This window comes from Chrysemys picta, chromosome 1 (assembly GCF_011386835.1).
Source record: "Chrysemys picta bellii isolate R12L10 chromosome 1, ASM1138683v2, whole genome shotgun sequence".
NCBI lineage: Eukaryota > Metazoa > Chordata > Testudines > Emydidae > Chrysemys > Chrysemys picta.
Genome location: NC_088791.1, coordinates 11,162,958 through 11,186,456, shown reverse-complemented (window position 1 = coordinate 11,186,456; position 23,499 = coordinate 11,162,958). Strand labels below are relative to the sequence as shown.

The 23,499-nt window shown below is 43.3% G+C and overlaps 1 protein-coding gene across 4 annotated transcripts in view; it reads left to right on the top strand.

Annotated features, from left to right (window-relative positions):
• Positions 1–23,499, top strand: part of MKLN1 (muskelin 1) — a 194,541-nt gene that overhangs the window by 83,472 nt on the left and 87,570 nt on the right. For all 4 annotated transcript variants that reach the window (XM_008169562.4, XM_065552932.1, XM_008169563.4 and 1 more), the window contains one exon: positions 11,538–11,650. In XM_008169562.4, coding sequence (XP_008167784.1) covers positions 11,538–11,650 — 113 coding nt within the window. The remainder of the gene's footprint in view (positions 1–11,537; positions 11,651–23,499) is intronic.

The following is a 23,499-nucleotide window of genomic DNA, read 5'->3' as shown; positions in this document are numbered from 1 at the left end:
TCGTCCCTCTTTCTCAGCATGAGACAGGAGTCCTCCCCTCTTGCGCTCTCCTGCTTGTGCTTCCTCCCAGGATCCCATTTCCCCACTTACCTCAGGGCTTTGGTCTCCTTCCCCCGGTGAACCTAGTTTAAAGCCCTCCTCACTAGGTTAGCCAGCCTGCTGGCGAAGATGCTCTTCCCTCTCTTCGTTAGATGGAGCCCGTCTCTGCCTAGCACTCCTTCTTCTTGGAACACCATCCCAAGCAGGTGCCTGGGACGGCCAATAGAAAGAGGCAGCACATCGGGGTATTCAGCAGCTCTTTGGCGGCATCTCAATGCTCCGCTTTAGTCTTCGGTGGCAATTCAGTGGCGGGTCCTTCACTCCGTCTCTTCCTCTTCGGCGGCAGCTCAATCCGTGTTTTTTTTTTTTTTTTTCCCCCTCCCCCGCTTAGGGCAGCAAAAAAGCTGGAGCCGGCCCTGGTAAGGTGACACTGTAAACAAGAACCGTGCAGTATTATCTCCTGCAAATATAAACCAACTTCTTTGTCTGAGCGATTGGCTTTACAAGAAGTAGGACTGAGTGGACTTGCAGGCTGTAAAATTTCACATTTTTATTTTTGAATGCAGTTTTTTTGTACATAATTCTACATTTGTAAGTTGAACTTTCATGGTCAACAGATTACACTACAGTACTTGGATTAGGTGAATTGACAAATACTATTCGTTTTTTTTACAATGTAAATACTTGTAATCAAAAATAAATATAAAGTGAGCACTGTATGCTTTATATTGTGTTTTAATTGAAATCCGTATATTTGAAAATGTAGAAAACATCCAAAAATATTTAAATAAATGGTATTCTATTACTGTTTAATAGTGCAATTAATCATGATTAATTTTTTTAATCGCTTGACAGCCTGAAAAATAACTTGCTTGTTCACCATTAATTTTTATTATGGTTTCCTGGTTTGATAAAGTTCTAAACCTTTGTCACCCAATATATAATTATTGCCCCAGAGAGGAAGTACTCCATTTGTATGAAGCTGGCAAACATTCTTCGTGGAGAGAGATAGAAGAATCTGAGGAAGATCTATGAGGATAAATTTTCTTGTTAGAGATTGTGTTGAGAAGAAGCACTACCATGAGAAATGAAAGCTGTGAAGCGCACTCTAGTGGCTATATAGAATATAGTTTTCAAGATCGGGTGCTTATTTCAAAGCCGCAGGAGTGATGCTGATACAAAGAAGAGGGATATATGCATTTTGACATAAAATGTATTAAACATTTTCGGAATGACTGCATTGGTAAGTGTGATTCTTCCTCCCTTTCTCAGAGCAAGTTGACTAGCTCAGGCTTTGACCTATGATCATTCTGATATTCAATAACGCAGTGAAACGGAGTCAGTCTTCCAGTTTCTTAAACTGACTAGCGAGTAACTCACTAAATCAAACACATGTACTTTTGTTTTCAGGGAGAACTGGACTTCCTCCCATTCTTTTAGTCAATTTCACCGCCACGCTTTATGTCTTCTAGTGACAGAGGGTAACTTTGGATCATTCTTACAGCTCTGGAGAAGAGATTTCCTGTAGGCTCCTTGGGAGGCTGTACTTAGTTTTGCTTCAGGGCCTGCTTGGGCCTGCAAAGTCCGTATGTTTTATGTGGTGGTGGTTTTGCTCATGAGGAAGTTTTGCTCTGGGTGTTTCTGGTATTTAATTTGGCTCATGAAAAGGCCAGGAAGGTTGCTGATACTGTTTGTGTTGTAAAACCTGCTGCTTCTACTAATGGCTGCTCAAGCTTCTTTTTGTGCTGGGCCCATTTATCGAAGGTGTGGGAATTTGGCTAGGCTTGGTTTTGGGGTGTATTTTACAAACTGAAGCTAGTCTCTCTAGGCAGCGTCATGCATGCCTAATGTTAATGGAAAAAGGGGAAAAAAAAAAGGAACATAGGCCTTGCCCCACTTGCTGAACTGTTATCACATAGATCCTGGGGATGAGAGGGGATAATAATTGGCGCTTAGCACTTTTCATCACTGGATCCAAGTGACTTTCAAAGATTGGCATTATACTCATTACCATCTGTGAAGACTTATGTAGGGAAAGGTTAATTGACTTGCTCCATGTCTCACAGTAAGTCAGTGTCGGGAACAAACCCCTATTCCCTGATGCCCAGGCCTAACCTGTGCTGCTTTCAACTGTGTATTTTGTAGCTTATCTACAATACTGCTCTTGCTTAGTTTCCAATAAAAATGAGCCAGCAAAAGTGAAAGACGTCACTGTCCGCAGGCTTAAAATAGAATACTGAAGCTTATGTTACTCTGTTGGGACAAGTATGATGTTGGTATGTTGCTTCTAACAATTTACTCATGCAGGACAAGTCAACACTAACTCTGCCCTCTTACAGGTATTTCTGGGAATAGACTTTTTTTTTATGGGTGGAGATGAAAGGGGATAAATACATTAGTATGTTAACTAAAGATTCTGTGGGTTACTAGGTTACCTCTCCTTTAAGGTAATCAGATGATATTAAAAATATTTTTAAAACTAGTTGGACTGCTCTAATGCTACACTGTGAGTGAAGCTGGAGGCTAAAATTACTTTATTCTTTTTGTGTAGTGCTGCTTTCTGGGTTTTTTGGATATTTTTTCGCACATGGGAGCATCTTGGAGGGGACGGGCAACTCTATTCTGTATCCCAAGAATCTAGTCTGATATGCATGGTGCAAAAAGGTCTGATGCTCATGCTGTAATCCATAATGTCCTTCCTGACTTAGGATAACTGTAGCTTCAAGGTAAGATAATCTTTTTCAGGACCAGACAGTACTCCAGTCAAACACCACAGCAGAACCAGGGCCGGGTCTAGCTTTTTTGCCACCGCACACGCGGCCGGAATGCCACTCCTTAAAATGTGCCTCCCCAAGCACGTGCTTCCTCTGCTGGTGCCTAGAGCCGGCCCTGAGCAGAACACTCTTAATATAGCTGTACAGAAGTATATTCATTAACCAGGTCATGCCCGACTTAGATCAGGGACAATAACTTTATACATCCACAGGCACATACAGTTTAAAATTTCCATTTCCATTTTTTCCTGTAAGAGGGATCGATTTTTAAATCACTCTTTATATGGAAGGCAGGACAGTTTTCTGTACCTTTTTAGGGGAAGAAAGTTATGACTGCATTTTGGAAGCTCTAATATAAGGAAACATGGGTCATCACCCAAGGACATTAGAGGTAAGTGCTCTGCCTAGTTCTGTAACAGAACTACAGTACCTTCTTACTTATGTAGATTCTGGCAAAATACCCAAACAGAGGAGTGCAGGCTTTGATTTCAGTGCTGTATTCCCAGCTGAACAGAGCTGCAAATAGCAGAGTCATTGCCTTGATGTATTTTGTAAGAGGATTCAGACATCTACTGCTAGTATCTTTATCAAAATGACCTAATCATGCTTTGTCAGGCCATTTATTGAGCAAATGAGAGGCAGGTTCAGCATAGCAACAGGATTTTTTTTCTTCTTGCAGATGAATTCTTCTACTTAATGTCATGATGCCAAACATAGATTTTAAGGAATAACAGCGTGTCTTTGACAGGAATACAATGCACATTTCGTTACGGAATCATTCCTTGCAGTCCCATAGTTAAGGTTGTTTTGAGTTTTGCACTAGAAGCAGGGATTCAGTCATTTTGTATATGAAGCATACGTTGTAGTGTCCCCCAAATAACAGCACTTGCTTCTTGAGTACAGAATGACTGTTCTGATAATTTACAAGTAAATTCATTAACTGGTTTAAAGTTACATTTCACAACAGAAATATTTTTAATGTTATCTGTCTGTGTCACTGTACTTTTATTCCTAATGATCTCAATTAAATAAAACAGACCCTTCAGACATTACATAGAGAAGGCTCACTAAAATCTCATGCATAGGCAACATTTGGATTAATGGTGATGAAAGCTTCTCCTTTATGGAGAAGCAGATGAACAATCTCCTTCACGGAATTCCACAAAGAACTGCTCCCTTTGGAAAATGGATACCACCTCACATTGTTTCTCATGGGAATGAAGCCAAGCTATCCTCCAGGAAGACCCACCATTTTATACTGGAGAAGGCAGGCAAATTACACTAGGTAGCTAAGCAGCGGGACGGCCAATGGAAAGGGAGTTGCAATAGTCAGCTGACCACAGATGAAGGCCTAGTGAAAGGTTTCAGCAGAGGTGAAATCAAGGCAGCAGTACACATGGGCAATGCTGCAGAGATAGGGCGAGTCAGATTCAGACAGGCATTACAGGAAAAGTAGCCGAGGATGACACCAAGGTTGGGGTAGGGACAGTGGAGGCAGATGAGAGGCTTAAGTTGAGGAAGGAAAGAAAATGCTGCTTTTACTCAAATAAAAGCGCTTCTGTCTCAGGACGCTTACCTGAAAACTGAGAATAAGACATGAGTTTACTTGGTTGAGGGGGAAAGAAGGGAGCACAAGGTATAATCAAAGGTATTGGGAGAAGCACTGTTTGCATTTCATTGTGTTCCATTACTGTAACACAATTAATATGACTAAACGTTACTCTTCCCCTCCCCCTAGTTGTCTGTTTAAGTATTTACCTGGGGTAGCTTATATTAGCCTACCCTATTGAGAAGTTGGTAAGCATATTGAGAGAATTGGGGGAGGAGGAACCACTTCATTGGTATCTTATGCTGTATGAGTGAACCTAGCGATTGCTCTTTAGTACGGTAGAATCTAGCTATTCAAACTGATTGAGAAGCCATGTTCTGATTCTTGTGAGTTAGCAAGTGACAAATTGAATGAAAGAGCAAGGGTAACTCATTACAGTGTTTGTTTTGAGAAGTCTAGTTCAATTTTAATTTGATCTGTGCTTCATAATGTACTAGTGCTATTAAATGCACTGCAGTATATTGTAAAAAAAAAGTAAAATTTTCAAGTGCCTAAATTTCATTGATTCAGTGCGATTTAGATTTCTAAGCGACTTAAGCAACTTTTGAAAATTTTACCCGAAGTCGTCTTAGTATGAGCTTTAGTTACATTGGCCTCTATTTACATTTCTATTGAGGAGTGTAATCTTTTGTGCAGACTAATAGTGACGTGAAAATGGCTGCGTAAATGCACACGTTCTCTGGAGATAGGCAATCTGACTGATTTGTTGTGTAGCACGTGATTGGAGAGGGTTTCTAAATACTCTTCTGAAAAAGGGAAGCTTAGAGAGAAGTTGGTAGGCAGTATCTAGGTTGAGGCACGGTGTTGAAGGACAGAGTAGTGCAGCTTCTTGCACTCTTGGGAAAGGGAGGTTGTTGACAATAGCAACAGTATTGAGAGTAAGGGAAGAAAGGGGGAGAGCAGAGTAGGCCTCTTGGGGACTGCTTTTTTGCCAGAATAAGCAATTTAGAAGTGCTCTTGAATATAGTTTTTCTAAGAAATACTTTAATTTTGAGTTTTGGGCATGGCAAGAACAGTAGGGAATTTTGACCTCCAAATTATAGCTCATAAGGGCTTTGGATGGATGTAACAATATGTAGCACAGTGGAATCCTGATCTTGATTGAGCTCTTGGGGTGCTGCTACAATATAATTACCTTGACATGCCAGGCCACTGCCCTCTCCATTCAGATCAATCCTCCAGTACCCATTGCAATGGCTGCAAGAAATGACATTTTAAAAGAAAAAATTTAATCTAATTTGGTTTGTTTACCTTCTATCTGATCACTTTACTTGTATGTTGTTGTTATATTTGTGTTGTGGGAGCACCCCAGTCATGGCAGGGCCATATTGTGCACAGAGGGGAAAAATGATGGCCCCTTTCCCAAAGAGCTTACAATCTAAGTATAAGACGAGACAGTAGGTGGTTACAGACATGGGAGCACAAAGAGTAAGACAGTGCTGCTTTCTCCCCTGTTTGTTTTTAGTCTTTAGATCATTTCCCTATATGTCTGTGCAGTGTCTAGCACATTTTTGGTGCTACCATAGTACTAAAAATAAGGATTGTTCACATCTCAGATACATGGTAGAAAAATATCTACTATGCAAGCTGATATTGCATCAGTCTTTTTAACTTTAATACACAGTAGACATTGCCTCTCCTGTCTTTTGCATGCAAAACTGGTCTTGATCAGAGTACAGATATTTGATATTTAGAAAAGCACCCTAATGGAAGCAGCACGCAACCTTGAAGAGTTGCCTTGCTCCTTGGTAATTGAAGACAAGCCGCTTTAACTTTGACATTTGCTATTTTATGTATTTTTTTGGTTGGTCTGCTTGAGAGTTCTGAGGGAGCAAGTGAGAATGTAGCGCTCCTTGCCTGGGATGAGTTTGTTCCTATTCTTTATATGTAGTTTTATTTCTTTTCTACCATCTTACCAGGTCTTTCGCATCTTACGAACATTTAACATGCATGATTTCAGCTTTATGCAGTTGGCAAAAACAAAAAAAAGAAACAATTTTAATACTGTACCTGTAGTGAGGGCGATTTTGCCCGCCATTACACTCAATGTAATTTTGACTATACGTGATTTTCGCTTTACGCGCTGACTGCGGAACGTAACCCCAGCGTTTAAGATGTGACCGACCTGTAATACTTTTAGTGATCTTTAATCACGTCAGACAGAACGATAAGGCTGCCAGTGAGCCTTTCTGGACACAGAGGTTGGAAACTGCATCAGACTTGCAGACCTTGTCCTGGAATACTGTCTGACTCTCAGTTGTATCTGAAGAATTGAGTGAAAATGAGGTTTGCCACTACCTGCACTTCTGTATTGTAACTTGTATTATCAGAATAGCACCACTGGGAAGGGATCAATTTTATCTTCTCTCCCTCTGTCTCATAAATCATTGTGAGGTCAAATTGTTTTCCTACAATGGCTGCATGTGAAGCTTCCTTTTACCTTTTGTACTTTTTGTTCTTTTAGGACACACATTACCTTTTTTGCAGTTTTAATGTTAAATTGACTAGATTACCAAGAGGTATCAATTGGAATTGGAGCCTCATTGCGTTAGACAGTCTTCAAACACTTAGCCCTGGTCTACACTACAGGATTAGGTCGAATTTAGCTGCGTTAGATCGATTTAAAAATGACTGCGTCCACACAACCAACCCCATTCTGTCGACCTAAAGGGCTCTTAAAATCGACTTCTGTACTCCTCCCCGACGAGGGGAGTAGCGCTAAAATCGACCTTGCTGGGTCGAATTTGGGGTAGTGCGACCACAAATCGATGGTATTGGCCTCTGGGAACTATCCCAGAGTGCTCCATTGTGACCGCTCTGGACAGCACTTTGAACTCCGATGCACTAGCCAGGTACACAGGAAAAGCCCCGGGAACTTTTGAATTTCATTTCCTGTTTCGTCAGCATAGCGAACTCAGCAGCACTGATGACCATGCAGTCCCCTCAGAATCGTAGAGTGTAGAATGTTTCTATGCTCCCCCTATCCTCTCCGTCCCTGAGGTTATCACAGATTAAAAGGTGGAAAAAAACAGTCGCGATGACATGTTTTCCGAGCTCATGCAGCCTTCCCATACTGATAGGGCACAGCTTAATGCATGGAGGCATTCAGTGGCAGAGGCCAGGAAAGAATTTAGTGAGCGCGAAGAGCGGAGGCAGGACGCGATGCTGAGGCTAATGGGGGAGCAAACTGACATGATGAAGCATCTCTTGGAGTTGCAGGAAAGCAGACAAGAGCACAGACCCCCACTGCATTCACCGTATAACCGCCTGCCCTCCTCTCCATGTTCCATAGCTTCCTCACCCAGATGCCCAAGAACGTGGGGGGAGGCTCCGGGCACCCAGCCACTCCACTCCAGAGGATGGCCAAGCAACAGAAGGCTGTCATTCAAACAGTTTGATTTTTAGTGCAGCTACAATAACTAATGTGGCCTTGTCCTTCCCTCCTCCCCCACCCCACCCGGGCTACCTTGTCCATTATCTCATTTTTTTAAAATTAATAAAGAATGTCTGATGCGCAGTGCGCCTTGCTGTGCTCTTCTAATCGCCCTGGTGTCTGGCTGCTCAAAATCGGACACCAGGCAGTTTGCCTCAACCTCCTACCCTGCAATAAACGTCTTCCCCCTTACTCTCTCAGATATTATGGAGCACACAGCAAGCAGCAATAACAGTGGGCATGTTGGTTGCACTGAGGTCTGACCAACAGCGCCAGCGAGCTTTTAAACGTCCAAAGGCACGTTCTACCACCATTCTGCACTTGCTCAGCCTGTAGTTGAACTGCTCCTTACTACTGTCCAGGCTTCATGAGTCATGGGAGCAAGGGGTAGGTTGGGGTAGGTGTGACCGCGCGCTGCTGCCAGCTGGGAGAGCAGCCTGAGGCAGAAGCCTCCAGCTCAAAACAGCAGCGGTGACGGTGAGCTGAGCGGGCTCCATGCTTGCGGTGCTATGGCATCTGCATGGGTAACCCAGGAAAAAAGCACAAAATGATTGTCTGCCGTTGCTTTCACGGAGGGAGGGGCGACTGACAACATGTACCCAAACCACCCGCGACAATGTTTTTGCCCCATCAGGCATTGGGAGCTTAACCCAGAATTCCAATGGGCAGTGGAGACTGCAGGAACTGTGGGATAGCTACCCACAGTGCACCACTCTGTAAGTCCATGCTAGCCACGATAGTGGCTATTGTTTTAATGCGCTTAGTGTGGACGTATGCAATCGACTGTATAAAATCGACTTCTATAAAATCGACCTAATTTCGTAGTGCAGACATACCCATAGGAACGTGTGGTCCCTGTCCTGACTAGCCAGTCTGTTTACTTAAAATGGGGGATACCACTAATACTAGTATTGTGTTTTCTAGAAGTAAACTGAAAGTTTCAAAGTGCAGCCTCTTTACCCATAAGTTTGATATGTTGCCTAAGCCAAGACTAAGGCCTGGTCCCCACTTCGGACTAAGGTATGCAAATTCAGCTACGTTAATAACGTAGCTGAATTCGAAGTACCTTAGTCCGAACTTACCGTGGGTCCAGACGCGGCACGGAGGCTCCCCCGTCAATGACGCGTACTCCTCTTGCCGAGCTGGAGTACCGGCGTCGACGGCGAGCACTTCCGGGATCGATTGCCTGCCACCGGACCCTCCGGTAAGTGAAGACGTACCTTAAGAGGGTCACTATCACCATCAGACTACTCCAAATCCATTCACCAGACTTGTCCTCCCTTACAAGTCTTGGATCCTGCTGAAACGTTTTCACTGTAATCATAGGCCTAGTAGCTGTATGTGCAAGTGTGGTTAGGGAAAACCGATACTGTGATTGCTCTGAACAGCCAGTGCAGCATAATCATCATTTACCAACTGTTAACACACCGTGGTATTGGAAATATTGTTGTATTTTTTTACGCTGGGAACAGAGATAAATGCAGTATGGCAGAGACTATGAATTTAATAAAAGTTGATGACTTAATGGCAAGCCAAACGTTATGGAGGATGTCACAGATCCCCAATTTGATGGTGGAATAGTGCACATATATAAAGGGGGGCTAGGAAGTGAAACTGTTGCTGCAAAATTGAGTTGCTTTGGATTTGTGGTGAAGGATAAAAATACATTTTACTTAAACCTTGGAAGAATAGTTGCAAACATTAGAAGAAACCATAAAAAAAAAAAAGTAACCATGAATCTCTTGGCAGCAGATAAATTTGTATTTGGAAACACCGTTGTCCTTCTAAAAAAATCTTGTAATAAATAAATTACAGTACAAAAATTGTGCTGGCAATACAATAAATAAAAGATGTTTGGTTTTATTTTGTGCATCTGCTAAAACGCCAGTAGAAAGGGAAGGAATGTTAGTCATTCTGGACTGGGTAATGATGGAGCCTTTATCGCTGAGCTGGAATGTAGTTATGCAGTAAGAATAAAAGCAAATTTGACATTGTTTGTCTACATTTGTCTCTTCGTTGCCACTTGTAAGCACTGAGGTGCTTACAATTGGCATTTACTTTTATGATGATATTTCACTCCTTTTGAACGTTTGCAAGATTATTTCATTTTACCAGGTTTTCTTAAGGTCAATAAAATGGTTTAGCTTTCATTAGATTTATTCAGGTTTGCTATTAAACTTCAACTGGCGCAACAAAGCCTTCATAGGCAGGCATGACATTTTGGCATAGACCCAATAGGATACGTGGTCTGTGCCAAATCTTTTATTTTCTTCGGCTATCAATGAAGCTGTTGTGGTAATGTGGGTTTTGTGAACTGTGAGAATTTATGTGCACAAAGGGACTTGCTCTTTGCAGGGAACATTGGGAGCCCTGAGCCCAAGAGGAAGGGTAATTAAAGTTAATGAACCAGGATAACCTTTTCATGGTGATGCCCACTAGCACAATTATAGACAAGGGTCAATAGCCATTTAAATTCTATATCACATTTTTAACTGTGCTGTTTAATTGGTACCGGATTGAAAGTTGGCAGACAGTTGTTATAGTAAACTAGTGCATAATTTTTTAAGAAAAGTACTTAAGTGAATACTTAAAGGGTTTTGAAAGCTGCCCCCCCCAATTAGAAATACTTTTAAATTTTGAGAAAAATAAATTTGAACTCTTGTTCACTAATCAATTGGTTTTTTGGTATTAAAATCAAATTTTCTTTTGAGAAGATCTGAGACTTCAAAGTTACCAAGCCAGTACACTAGATGCTTCCTACTCCTCTTCTTATCAGAGCATTGAGATTCTTTTTCACCTCTCCTTTGCGCAGAGACTCTTTGCCTCTCACACCCAGAAGCTTCATTCAGTTATATCTGAGCATGACTGTCCGGGACACCTGTTGGAGACCGTTATGTTGGTCATTAATTGGTTGGTGGGGTCATAGTTTTAATATGCCTCATACTCTGACATTTAACTTTTGATGGGTAGCAAGTTCTGGAGGAGTGGGCTTGGAACTTGAAGTCATGGAATTTTCTGGTTCTGCTACTAACTTGTTTTTGTGGCTTTCCTCACTTTCTCAAAATCTGAGGACTTCATAAATTGTAATTACCTCACTGTTAAGGGAATTAGTCTGCCCTTTTGTAAAAGATCTAAGCTAGAACATTTGTAACTGAGTCAATGTCGAATAGCAAGCCTGTCAGAGCTTGGACTAGAACCCAATCTCAGGTTCTAGTTGATAGCCTGCACCACATCCCATACAAAATCCCAACACCCTGTTGAACAAGCTGTACTTATTCACAGTACCCTGAACATGAATATTGTTGAATTTTTTTTGGTCCTTTTCTCCAGTACTCTTACAGTGAAATACTGGATTTGATTCTCCCTTCTGAGATAGACATTATAAATAAAATCCGAATAGCCTAGAAAATTGGCTGTATATCTAAGGGGACTGTGTCAAGCCACTCTGAAAACCTAAATTATTGGATAAACCACCTCCTTTCCATTGCTCTTTCAATTAACCCGTGAGAGAATTGCATTCAGAAGGGAACTGGCTTGAAATTAGTACCAGTTTCCATGTCCACTGACTTATACATTGATTAATTCGTGCTGCCTTTTCATCCTGGGTCATGCCTCTTCAAGGCATTCAGATTAACTGGTTTTGTGTTTTTTAAAATCCATGTATGTTCTTTCATTTTTATAGAAACTGTTTATTTGTTTGGTGGCTGGGATGGGACTCAGGATCTGGCTGACTTCTGGGCATACAGTGTGAAGGAAAACCAGTGGACGTGTATATCTAGAGATACTGAAAAAGAGGTAAGTTCACCAAACATTCATATTACTAGTATCTGATGAAATGTATCATCTGTACAGTTACAAAATTCGTCATGCTTCTGTAATACTTGTGTTAGAGTATTGCTTGCATTAAGATTAAGATTTCAGACGCTGAAGTTCTACTGGACTTTTGAAGTGCTTATATTGGGAGAATGTGAAATAAAGTGGCTACTCAATCTCAAATACTTTTCAGAGTAGAGGAGGGAAGAGGTTGTTTTATTTGTCAATAGCAGAATAACCCACAAGTTAGAGAGACAAGATGGGTGAGGTGTAATATCTTTTATTGGATCAACTTCTGTTGATGAGAGAAGCAAGCTTTCCAGCTACACAGATCTTTGTTCAGGTCTGGGAAAGGTACTCGGAGTGTCACAGCTAAATAAAAGATTGAACAGATAGTTTAGCATAAGTAGTTAGCATTTATGGTTATATTCAAGGTGATGTGGCCTGTTAACACCTCTTTAGTCATAGGACAAAAAGGCGGGTTGATGGGCTACAGGTTGTTGTAGTAATCTGTAAATCCAGGGTCTTTATTAAAACCATGATTTTGAATTTAAGCTCCCAGGCTTATCTTTTGAAAGTGTTGGGCAGGTTTCATTTGAGGATGACATAAAGGTCAGATATAGAGTGATTGCTTTGTGAAAAGTGTTCACCCGGAGGTGATGGGTGTTTTTGTCTTTTATCATGTTCCTATGTGAGTTCATTTGAGAGCGTAGAGATTGTCTGTCTGGTTTCGCCCACGTAGTTATTGTTGGAGTATTTAGTGGACTGCATGAGGTACACCATATGTTGTGATAGGAATGTGTAGGACCTATGGATCTTGAAAGATGTGTTCAGAGGGGATGTTGATCTTTGTCACAGTGGAGATATGTTTGTGGGTTTTGTATCTGTTCTGGCAGGGTCTGGTCCCATTTTGAGCTGGTGTGTCCTGGTCTGTGGAGAGCTTGCTTTTGATGATGAGGTTGGGGGTTGTTTGCAGGCCAGAAAGGTAGGGGTGTGTGTGTGTGTGTGTGTGTGTGTGTGTGTGTGTGTGTGTGTGTGTGGAGGATTGGGGGGGTTCAGGAAAGATTTATTTCAGGATAGGGTCCTCGTTGAGTATTGGCTGTAGTTGTTAAATGATACACGTTTGGGTTCCAGTGTGGGGTGGAAGATGAGAACTAGGTGGGCGATCGGATGGGATTTTGTTTGTATTGAAGCAGGTTCTCTCAGGGTATTTGGGTGGCTCCTTCAATGATGCAATCTGCTTCTCTGGTGAAGTGTTCTTGTTTGGTAAAGGTGGTTTTGAGTATGTTTAGGTGTATATCCTGGACTTTCTCCTCCGAGTATATTCTGTGATATCTGAGTGCCTGGCTGTAGATAACAGATTTCTTGGTGTGTTTTTAGGGTGGTTACTTGGTCTGTGAAGGTAGGTGATCTGAGGGATTTTTTGTATATAATTGTCAGTAGGGTTTGATTGTTGAAGCTGATTGTGGTGTCCAGGAACTTTGATGCTGGTGTGGGAATGTTCCAGAGAAGAGTTTAATGCACGGGTGGTGGTTGTTGAAGTTGTGGTGGAAATCTGTGAGGAAGTTTGTCATCTGTCCAGTGGATGAAAACATCATTGATGTATTATACTGTGTGTGTGTGTGTGTGTGTGTGTGTATGTATATTGGTTTTGTGGTGCTTTTGTCTAGAAATTCTTCATACAAAAAGATAGAATTCAGCAGGTAGCATGTGTGGAAATAATTTGACAGCACTGAACAAGCAGTCTGCCTAATCATAGAATATCAGAGTTGGAAGGGACCTCAAGAGGTCATCTAGTCCAACCCCCTGCTCAAAGCAGGACCAATTCCCAGCTAAATCATCCCAGCCAGGGCTTTGTCAAGCCGGGCCTTAAAAACCTCCAAGGAAGGAGACTCCACCACCTCCCTAGGTAACGCATTCCAGTGTTTCACCACCCTCCTAGTGAAATAGTTTTTCCTGATATCCAACCTGGACCTCCCCCACTGCAACTTGAGACCATTGCTCCTTGTTCTGTCATCTGCCACCACTGAGAACAGCCGAGCTCCATCCTCTTTGGAACCCCCCTTCAGGTAGTTGAAGGCTGCTATCAAATCCCGCCTCATTCTTCTCTTCTGGAGACTAAACAATCCCAGTTCCCTCAGCCTCTCCTCATAAGTCATGTGCTCCAGACCCCTAATCATTTTTGTTGCCCTCCGCTGGACTCTTTCCAATTTTTCCACATCCTTCTTGTAGTGTGGGGCCCAAAACTGGACACAGTATTCCAGATGAGGCCTCACCAATGTCGAATAAAGGGGAACGATCACGTTCCTCGATCTGCTGGCAATGCCCCTACTTATACAGCCCAAAATGCTGTTAGCCTTCTTGGCAACAAGAGCACACTGTTGACTCATATCCAGCTTCTCGTCCACTGTGACCCCTAGGTCCTTTTCTGCAGAACTGCTACCTCGCCATTCGGTCCCTAGTGTCACATTCCAATACTGGTTCTGAAGCTACATCAGTACAGAAATAACTTGTTACTTTCTTCAGCTTCTCTCAGCTACAGAAATAAAAGGGACACTTAAAAATTTGAACCTAACTAAAAGGCTTTGGAATCCTAAGAGCTTTAGTGTTTTTGCTTGTACCATGACCTTCAGCCTGTTTTTGCTTTATATTTGATGCATGAAGCTGTTGGAGCTGCTGCAGTTTGGGCTAGTAGGAAGCAACAAAAAGATTTATAGATTCATAGTTCAAGGCCAGAGGGGACCTTTAGATCATCCAGTCTGACTTCCTGTATATTACAGGCTAATACCTTTCACCCCGTTACCCCTGTACTAAACCTAAGTATTTGCATTTAGATAAAGTGTATCTTCCAGAAAGGCATCCATTGTTGATTGGAAGACATCAAGAGATGGAGAATCCACCATTTCTCTTGTTTGTTCCAATGGTTAAAAATGCATGCCTTGTTTCTAATGTAAGTTTGTTTGGCTCTAACTTCCAGCCATTGTTTTTCTTTTCTAAAAATCCCTTTAGCACCCAGTATTTTCTCCAGGTGATGGTTCTTATGCACTGTAATGAAGTCACCTCTGTTGTCTTTTTGCTAATCTAAACAGATTGAGTTTTTTGTAAATCTTCTGCTGTAAGGCATTTTTTTTCCAGTGGTGGAATCAATTTCGTGGCTTTCAATTGGACTCTCTCCAATTTTTAAACATCTTTTTTTAAAATATGGACACGAGAACTGTACACAGTACTCTAGTATCAGTCTCACCAGTGCCATATACAGCTCCCTACTCCTACTTGCAACTCCTTGTTTATACATCCGAGGATCACATAAGCTCTGTTTGCCATAGCATTGCTCTGAGAGCTCCTGTTGAGAAGCTTACCCATTATAACTCCTAAATCTTTTTCAGAATCACTGTTGTCCAGGATACAGCCCCCCATTCTGTAGTTATGGCCTGCATTCCTTGTTTCTACATGTATAACTTCCCATTTGTCTATACTGAAATGCGTTACCTCTGGTGCATCATGGTTCGCATACTTGTGCAACCCAACTGAAGATAATGAGGTTTCACAGGCATGGGCATAAATACCAGGCGGGATTGGTGAATATCTTTCATACTCACCCCCTCCCCTCCCCAAACTTTTGGTGGGCTGTAAAGGGGAGGGTGTAAAAGCAGTAGAGGGGGCAGAGAAGAGATTCGGAGGTTGCTTTTTGCAGCAGTGCTCAGCATTCTATTTCTCCCCTCTTTCCTCTTGCCAGCTGCTGATTAGCTATTAATAGCTCAATAGGCAGGATGCAGTTGCAGTTGCTGCCTTGTGCTGTGGGAAGGGAGAGATGGGTGGAAAGTATGCCATGTCCTCTTGCTGGACAAACAGGAGCTTATAGCTCTGGTTCATGCTTGCACTGGGCTCAGTTCCTTCTTTTTTTGGACACCATTCCTGCTAGCTTTGAGCATCCGCAGGGCAAGAGGGCCCTGGCTGGAAAATGATAGAAGCTGCTGCCCTAGCCAGTGCTCCTCCACTTCCCCTTTCTCGCCTTAGCGGATGAGGCAGGAGGAGCTATGAGGGGCACTGATACGGTGGAGGAGGACAGCTATGGATGGTGGACACTAGGTGGTGACAAGGTACTAAGGGATAGCTATGGGAGGACAGTCCCTAGGAAACCGTTGAGAAAACAGGCAGTAGCAGTGCTGGGGAAAGCTATTGAGGAAAGGGAAAACAGGGCAGAATATAGAAGAGGGAAAGGAGACAGGTGCAAAAAAACAGTTTGAGGCGAAAAGTAAGGGTTTGGGGATGAGCGAGAGAGAATCAGGTAAATTTGAGGAAAGGGAGAGACTGGGGGAGTGTAAGGAGGATGGATCTTGGAAAGGAGTGACTGTTTTTCCGGGGGATAATCAGAAGTAAGAGGAGAAAAATGGCTCGGGGGAGAGAGAGGAGACATTAGGGTAGTTTATGGGGAAATCTGGGAAGACTTCACACAAAGTCTTGAGGGGAATTTGAAGCAGAGGGAGGTTTACAGTGTGTGGGGTTTTTATTGATTATTGAAAGGGGGCATATTCAGAATTCAAATATAATATACTGTCAGTATGTACTATATATTATATGTACTTACACGCTAATAATGCCCATCTTTCTTACGAACGATGGGTAAAATGAGTGGAAAAATGGAAAGGTTAGAATCTCAACTGGATAGGTATGCTAAAGAAAATACTCCAGATATTCCTCTAACAAGAAGGTCAGAATATACATAAACAAGTCGCTATAAGGAATAGTCTGACATGGAATTGCTGAAAATATTCAAATAGATCCCAAGAGAACTTAAAATCTTATTTTCTCTTCATAGTGTAGTATGTATGTATTTTATTTCTATGCCTTTAGTGCTTATTAATTTGGCACTGGTTTAGCTATTCACACTAAATAATTAAACTGTTAAGCTAAAATATGAGCAGAATGCAATAAACATATCCCCATTTATCCAATATAATCTCAAGGGTAATATAAAGTAACCAGTTCTAGGACAAAGAGGTGTAACTATAGGGGAGACAGTAGTGGTCCATATACACCTCTACCTCGATATAACGCGACCCGATATAACACAAATTATGATATAATGCGGTAAAGCTGTGCTGCGGGGGAGCGCACTCCGGCGGATCAAAGCAAGTTCGATATAACGCGGTTTCACCTATAACGCGGTAAGACTTTTTGGCTCCCGAGGACAGCATTATATCTGGGTAGAGGTGTATTTAGGTTGCCTAGCGTTTTTTATGAAAGATTGTATTTTTTTTTTATAAGAAGCTGTATTGGCTCAATTGTTTGCAGCAGTCCTTTGAAATTCATTAGTGAGAGAGCCGTCAGGCTAGAGAAATGCCTTTTCTTTGTCCCATTAAATTCCATTCATGTTTAGCCGAGTTACAAACTGTTGAAAATTGTATTCTATGGCTGGCGCAGTCAGCAAAATTTGGGCGCCTGGCCAAAATAACAGAACATTAATGTTTTAAAGCATTAGACCCACACAGGAACATGGCAGCAGCAGATGATACTGTGCTCAGAATTTGGGGAGTAGACAAGCAAGCTGTTGCCAGAGCAGCTGAAGCAGAGTGGAGTGAGCAGGGCTGAGCTGTAACTATCCCTCTCCCTATCGGGGATTCAGGGCATGGACCCAATGGCTCATCTTCCCACTCTGAGTACCATGTGGAGGCAGGTCCCTCCATCTCTGGGTAGCCCCCGACCAGCACCTGGACCCAGCATCCATTCCCTCTTTTTTTTTTTTATTTCCCCCCCTGTAACAGGCTTCTCTGCATATATGGTAACTTTACAAACATGTTACCTCATGAGGAAAATATGTGAATTTAAAGAAGCCTTATCATGGGTCTTACGTTGAACTGTGGTGAGTGTTTGTAGGCAGTGTACTCAATTGACTATATAATTAGCAGCCATAAAATGCTTAACATTAATACATTTTAGGTTGAGATTTTTCAAACCTTCCTAGGGGGTCAGGGCACCCAGTACCCATTAATTTTAATGGAAGTCTGATACCCAAATCCTCTCAGATTTTCAAAGTTGTCTAGTCTTAGAGCCTATATGATCACATCTGTCATGTTCTCCTCATTCACTCAATATCCAGTTAGTTCTTTCATTAAATATTGGTATGTTGTTTGGTCTCTAGTTTTACTATCAATTGATAAGTATGAAATGTTTCTTGTTTTTGCGTTTGCTTAGAAACTAGCACTGTAACGAATAACTTTCATATATCAGATTTTAGTTTTCCTGGAAGAGGTCATACATGAATTTAGTGAAAGTAATTAGAAGCGAAAATCTTTGGCTCATTGGGTAGCTGAATGAAAGACTGCAGTTGTTGTAAGCTGATCATTATCTAAAGTTTATAAATTTTCTCTTCCTGGAAATCCCGAAGCCTCTAAATTGGGTCAGAATGCTGACATTTTTTGGTAGTCCCAGTGGCTCTGATAAGTAAATCAGCAAACTGAATAGAATGATAGTTAGTTTGTTTTTGATATTTTATCAATAGTACCATAATTCCTGCAATAATTTATTTGTATTGCAGTAGCTTCTAGAGACCCCAACTGATATCAGAGCTCCACTGTCATAAATGCTGTACAGTCACAAAGAATAAAATCCTATGTTTACAATCTTAATAGACAAGACAGGGAAAGGGATGCAATGTATACGCAAAAGACTGAGAACTGAGGCTCAGAGGAACTAAGTGACTTACTGAGGATTGCATAGGAAGTCTGCAGCACAGTGAGGAACTGAACCCAGATCTCTGGACTCCTTGCCTAATGCCTTAACCATAAGAACATCCTTCCTCAGCAGAGTTCTGATTTAGCAAGGTATTTAGGCACATGCCTAACTCTAAGCATGGGAATAGGCTTATTGGAGACGACAAAGGTGGTAATATTCCCTTTCTCCCAACTTTTGCCTTCCTTTTCCATTTAGATTGAAATATCTTTGGGACAAGGATTTTCTCTTCCTATGAATTTGTACAGTGCTAGCACAAAGGGGCCCTATAGACAGCTGCAGCTTTGTGCTATCTAACAGATTGAATGTAACCTTTTAAAATCTAGAAATCCTGTACACAGAGATTTGTGGTATGTCACCATGGGCACAATACAAACTTTTATACGAGAAAAGTTCATAGCCACGCTGTTCACAGTATATGGGAAAGTAACCCATCCCTAATATTAGCCCTTCTATCTTTTTTCAAGCATGTCAAATTAGAGTTATTGTAAGTGATTGAGAGTTTTTAATTGTTAAGGTGCATTAAATTTGTGTAGGCATTTTTGTAGACTTTAAATCTAAATAAATGAAATAATTTGAGTCTAGTATTACTTCTGTTGCAGTTTGCACACAAATACCTCAATTAGTATCAGGTGCCTGTTACGCTAGATACCACACAAACACACAGGGCGAGATGGTCACTGCCCCAGAGAGTTGACCGTGTATTCCTGCAAACATGCATGTGAATACCTTTTACACACACAAGTTACTCATGCATGCAATTGTTTGCAAGATCAGGGCCTAATTTTATTATTGCCCTTGCTTATTTTTATTTACTTGTAACCTCTGCGGTGATTTCTGTTAACTCCTCCCTGTTTTTATGAAGGTTTCTACTCCTCCAACATTGAAGAAAAGCTCACCCCTGCTTCTCTGAGCCCAACCAAGTACCTAGAGCAGGGGTCTCAAACTCAAATGACCACGAGGGCATGTTCATTGGCGCATGAGGGCTAGTTCATTGGCCCGAGGGCCGCATCACTGACACCCACCCCTTGCTGCCCCCGGCCCCGCCCCCACTCCATCCATTCCATGATGCCCCACCCCTCCCCCACCTCTTCCCTGCCCCCATTCCAACCCCTTCCCCAAAGTCCTCACCCCAACTCTGCCCCCAGGTGGTGCAGGAGGGGTGTGGACTGTAATGGGGGCTCAGGGCAGGGAGTTGAGGTGCAGGAGGTGTGCAGCAGGGAGTTGGGGTGTGGGGTGCAGGAGGTGTGCAGCAGGGAGTTGGGGTGTGGGGTGCAGGAGGTGTGCAGCAGGGGGTTGGGGTGTGGGGTGCAGGAGGGGTGTGGGGTGCGGCAGGGGGTTGGGGTGCAGGAGAGGTGAGAGTTGCAGCAGGCGGTTGAGGTGCAGGGTGCGGCAGGGGGCTCAGGGCAGGGAGTTGGGGTGCAGGAGAGGTGAGAGTTGCAGCAGGCGGTTGAGGTGCAGGGTGCGGCAGGGGGCTCGGCAGGGAGTTGGGGTGCAGGAGAGGTGAGAGGTGCAGCAGGGAGTTGGGGTGCAGGGTATGGCAGGGGGCTCAGGACAGGGAGTTGGGGTGCGGGAGGGTGTGGGATGTGGCAGGGGCCTCCGGACAAGGGGTTGGGGTGCAGGGTGCGGGCTCCGGCCTGGCGCCGCTTACCTAGAGCGACTCCAGGGTGGCAGCACCTCACTGAAGAGAGAGGCTCAGGACTAGAGCAGAAGGGCAGGGGAAGGGCAGCCTGCCCTGGCCCTAGTGGAGAGGGACACTAGGACCTGCCGGAAGCCAGCAGCCTGCAGAGCGGAGCGAATTCAAGGTGTGCTGCAGGCTCCTGAGTCACCCTGTGCTGCAGGCTCCAGGGCAGTGAGGAGGCAGCAAGTGGGTGCCGGGAGACACTCCGGGGGAGGGGGCGCGTGGGGTGGCAGGTGCCCCAAACATTGGGGAGCAGCGCACGGGGAGCTTAGCAGGCACAGAAAATAACTCGGGGCGGCGGAGGTGAGGGGAGTTTGGCGGCGTCAGGAAGTAACGGGGCGGGGGGGGGGCGGGGGGAGCTCCACAGGCTGCAGGGAAGAGCTCCGCGGGCCGCATGTTTGAGACCCCTGACCTAGAGCTATTCACTTCCACTCCACTGCTCTCCATCAGCTGGCACTTACAATTCCCACTTCTGACCGTGATAAAACTGCATAATAGCATTCCAAACTTCAGGCACTTTCAAAACTCCAAATGTCCGAAATAAGCATCTTTCCACTGAAACACTGAGAGTTCCACAGCAGCTTCCCAGAGAAGAGAATACTTACGTAAATACGTTATGCGTCATGCCGTGAAGGGTCCCAAACCTTGGTCCTGGGAGATCTTGGGAAGGAACCAGTTCTCCACATGGATCACCCTTCTTCTGAGAAGGCTCAATCATTTGTGTCTAGGCTAAGGTTGCATACTCAAGTGGCATAAAAGATATGTGGTAGCATAAGTTATGACATGCTAAATTGAGAGCCACTCTTTTATGTTTGTAACACCACATGTGGCATGTGTAATTGCTCTGAAAAGCTTGTCTTTTAATAGAGACCACTGTTTTAGCCGTATCTTACAGTTTATGTTCCTGATGAGGCACCACAGAATAGTAGTCTTGTTCTAGTTCTCTGACCGTATTTGGAAGATCACTTACCAGTTTTCTGTATCTTAAGGATTCTGCCATAAACTGAAACTCCTCCCCATGATGGTTTTAAATGCCTCCAAGTGCAGAGCAGAAGACCCTTGGATTTCTTTTAAAAGTATTATAGCATTTTCAACTGGCTATATTAGGCAGTTTTTAAGAGGGGAACAGGTCTTTCCAATCTCTGCTAGAGGGGAATCTTAGTATGTTAACTTTAGGATTGATAGGCGCTAGTTCTGAGTAGTGGCAGGTGCCAAAGGCTATTCCCCTTGTTCTGTGTGCGCACAGTTGATGAGAACAAATTTCTTCAGCACCATAGGTGGTCTATAAGCCAAAGTGAAGACTAACAAAAGTCAACCAGACTAAAAAACACTTCTTGCCTGTCGGGGAAAGTATCTCCAAACAGCATTCAGATATGTCTGTAAAGTTTGTCGTCTTTGCATTTCTTCTCACCTAGTAGAGGCTTTGTGTTGGACTCATGAAACAACTAAAATTGCACAGAATACAGTGAGATTTGACAGAAGTAATGTTATTAGCAATCCCAATTTGGTAAAATGGAGGAACCATTGATTTTCAGAGCCGTAGACCGATACTAAGCTAATTTGTTGAAATGTACCTTCAATTTAACAATATTCTTTCTCGATCTCTTGTGACTTTGCTGGCAGGAGAGGGTATAATTGTGTATTAAGATGATTATACTCAGTTCGTGGTTAGTGAGGTATTAAAGTTCCAGCCAACTCAGTTTCTTAAGTTTGTTGGCATCTCCCTATAGCAAATGCTGCTTGAAAGAGCATCGCATTCCCCTCCCTTCCCCCCCCCCCCCAGGCTTTTAGGCTTTGAAAGTGCTCCAGTATGTTTAATAGGACTTAATCCATGAATGTTCCATAGCAAGCATGTGATTTGGTTAGACACCATATGAAGTAACAGGGCCAAGAGGCTTGAATTTAATGTTGGGAGCCAGGAACTCCTGAGTTCTAATCCTAGTACTGTGCTGACTTGCTGTGTGATTTCACTGCTCTTTACATCTTCCCGATCGGTAAAATAACAAGTATCAGGGGGTAGCCGTGTTAGTCTGTATCTACAAAAACAACAAGGAGTTTGGTGGCACCTTAAAGACTAACACTGATCCACAGGAACCCTCCTACCAACACTACAAGAAGAAGAACTCTGTGTGGACTCCTCCTGACGGTCGAAATGGCAGACTGGACCTCTACATAGAGTGCTTCCGCAGACGTGCACAGGCTGATATTGTGGACAAACAACATCACTTGTCCCATAACCTTAGCCGTACGGAACGCAATGCCATCCACAGCCTCAGAAACAACTCTGACATTATCATCAAAGGTGCTGACAAAGGAGGTGCTGTAGTCATAATGAACAGGTCAGATTATAAACAGGAGACTACCAGGCAACTCTCCAAGACCACATTCTACAGGCCACTATCCTCTGATCCCACTGAGGAATACCAAAAGAAACTACACCATCTGCTCAAGAAATTCCCAGCTACAGTACGGGAACAAATCTACATGGACACACCCCCAGAACCCTGACCAGGGGTATTCTATCTGCTACCCAAGATCCATAAACCCAGAAACCCTGGACGCCCCATCATCTCAGGCATTGGCACTCTTACAGCAGGATTATCTGGCTATTTGGACTCTCTCCTCAGACCCTACGCTACCAGCACTCCCAGCTATCTTCGAGACACCACTGACTTCCTGAGGAAACTACAATGCATTGGTGTTCTTCCTGAAAACACCATCCTGGCCACCATGGATGTAGAAGCACTTTACACCAATATTCCACATGAGGATGGACTACAAGCTGTCAGGAACAGTATCCCTGATGAGGCCACAGCACGCCTGGTGGCTGAGCTTTGTGACTTTGTCCCCCCCCACAACCACTTCAGATTTGGGGACAACTTATACCTTCAAGTCAGTGGCACTGCTATGGATACCCGCATGGCCCCACACTATACCAACATTTTTATGGCTGATTTAGAATGCTTCCTCAGCTCTCGTCCCCTAGTGCCCCTCCTCTACTTGCGCTACATTGATGACATCTTCATCATATGGACCCACGGAAAGGACGCCCTTGAAGAATTCCACCTGGACTTCAACAATTTCCACCCCACCATCAACCTTAGCCTGGACCAGTCCACACAAGAGATCCACTTCCTGGACACTACAGTGCAAATAATCGATGGTCACATAAACACCACCCTATACCGGAAACCTACTGACCGCTATACGTACCTACATGCCTCCAGCTTCCATCCAAGACACATCACATGATCCATTGTCTACAGCCAAGCCCTAAGATACAACCGAATTTGCTCCAACCCCTCAGACAGAGGCAAACACCTACAAGATCTTTATCAAGCATTCTTAAAACTACAATACCTACCTGGGGAAGTGAGGAAACAGATAGACAGAGCAAGACGGGTACCCAGAAATCACC